Here is a 1248-nt window from a genome sequence, read left to right on the forward strand (position 1 = left end):
CCCATGGAAGCCTGAATTATTCTCCTCCCTAAACTGAGCAACCTAATTCTGTAGTGCTTTAATTTCTGTGGTCTTATTCATTTTAGGTACCAAAGGAAGAAATAAAGGAGAGTTTACAAATCTTCAGGGGGTAGCTGCATCTACCAATGGAAAGATACTAATTGCAGACAGTAACAACCAATGTGTGCAGGTATAACCCCTAATTATATACCTTTAACTACTTACACTGGTAAAATAGGTATCATTGCATCATTTCCTACTTCAGACAAGATACATGGTGCAAGGAAAGAAACTTTATGTGTATATACAATACTTTCTTCAAGTAGTTTGCTAATTCTGACCTGTAGTGTACAAGACAAATGTTTTTGCTTATTTCTTCCTCAACGATTCCCGTGCTAGTTCCTATTCCAATGAATGTGATCTGTCTTACAGATATTTTCCAATGATGGGCAGTTCAAAAGTCGTTTTGGCATAAGAGGGCGCTCTCCTGGGCAGCTGCAGCGGCCCACGGGAGTAGCTGTGCATCCCAGTGGGGACATAATCATTGCAGATTATGATAATAAATGGGTCAGCATCTTCTCTTCAGATGGGAAATTTAAGGTAAGATTAACTATTAATACCACTTGGCCACTAAACAAGATGAGGGACAGGAAATACAAGATGAACGTGTCTTTTTCTTTCCTGAAATTCAATACAACATTCAATAGTTTTTTATACACAAGGACATCTTGACGTCCAAGTTTATGAAGTGAGAAAATAAGGAGAATTTCATGAATCTACTCAGGTAGATCTTAAATGTGGCTTCGTTTTATAAAGCAGTTAGGTTCCTCCACTGCCTTTATTTTTAACCATAGATTTAGAGGGAAACTGGTCCTGTTAACTTCAATTCATTGAAGAACACAATCTTTTGAAAAGGGTTATTAAGACACAGTTTATATTTTTCAAATTAATCAATAGGTTGTCACTCATGAAGTGCTTTCTACTTTATCTGATGATCTAGGAGAAACAGAATTGTAAGAAGTGGTTTCCACCTTTTGAAACTGTGCAGCTGGTGCCACTAACTAAATGTGCAGCTGGTTTCCACCTTTTGAAAATGTGGTGCAGTGCCACTAACCTCCAGTGCTTTTGTCTTCCATCTGTTCAATAAGCTATTTATTCTGATTATATCATCTTCAAATAAATATGTCAAGAAAAGCTGGGCATAGTGGCTCATACTTGTAATCCTAGCACTCTGGGAGGCCAAGGTGG

The 1248-nt window shown here is 37.7% G+C and overlaps 1 protein-coding gene across 1 annotated transcript in view; it reads left to right on the forward strand.

Annotated features, from left to right (window-relative positions):
* Positions 1-1248, forward strand: part of TRIM2 (tripartite motif containing 2) — a 117331-nt gene that overhangs the window by 97585 nt on the left and 18498 nt on the right. Inside the window, exons 7-8 of the mRNA XM_023513459.1 lie at positions 87-190; positions 433-600. Coding sequence (XP_023369227.1) covers positions 87-190; positions 433-600 — 272 coding nt within the window. The remainder of the gene's footprint in view (positions 1-86; positions 191-432; positions 601-1248) is intronic.

This window comes from Otolemur garnettii, unplaced genomic scaffold, assembly GCF_000181295.1.
Source record: "Otolemur garnettii isolate 467f Iridium unplaced genomic scaffold, OtoGar3 scaffold00041, whole genome shotgun sequence".
NCBI classification, from domain to species: domain Eukaryota; kingdom Metazoa; phylum Chordata; class Mammalia; order Primates; family Galagidae; genus Otolemur; species Otolemur garnettii.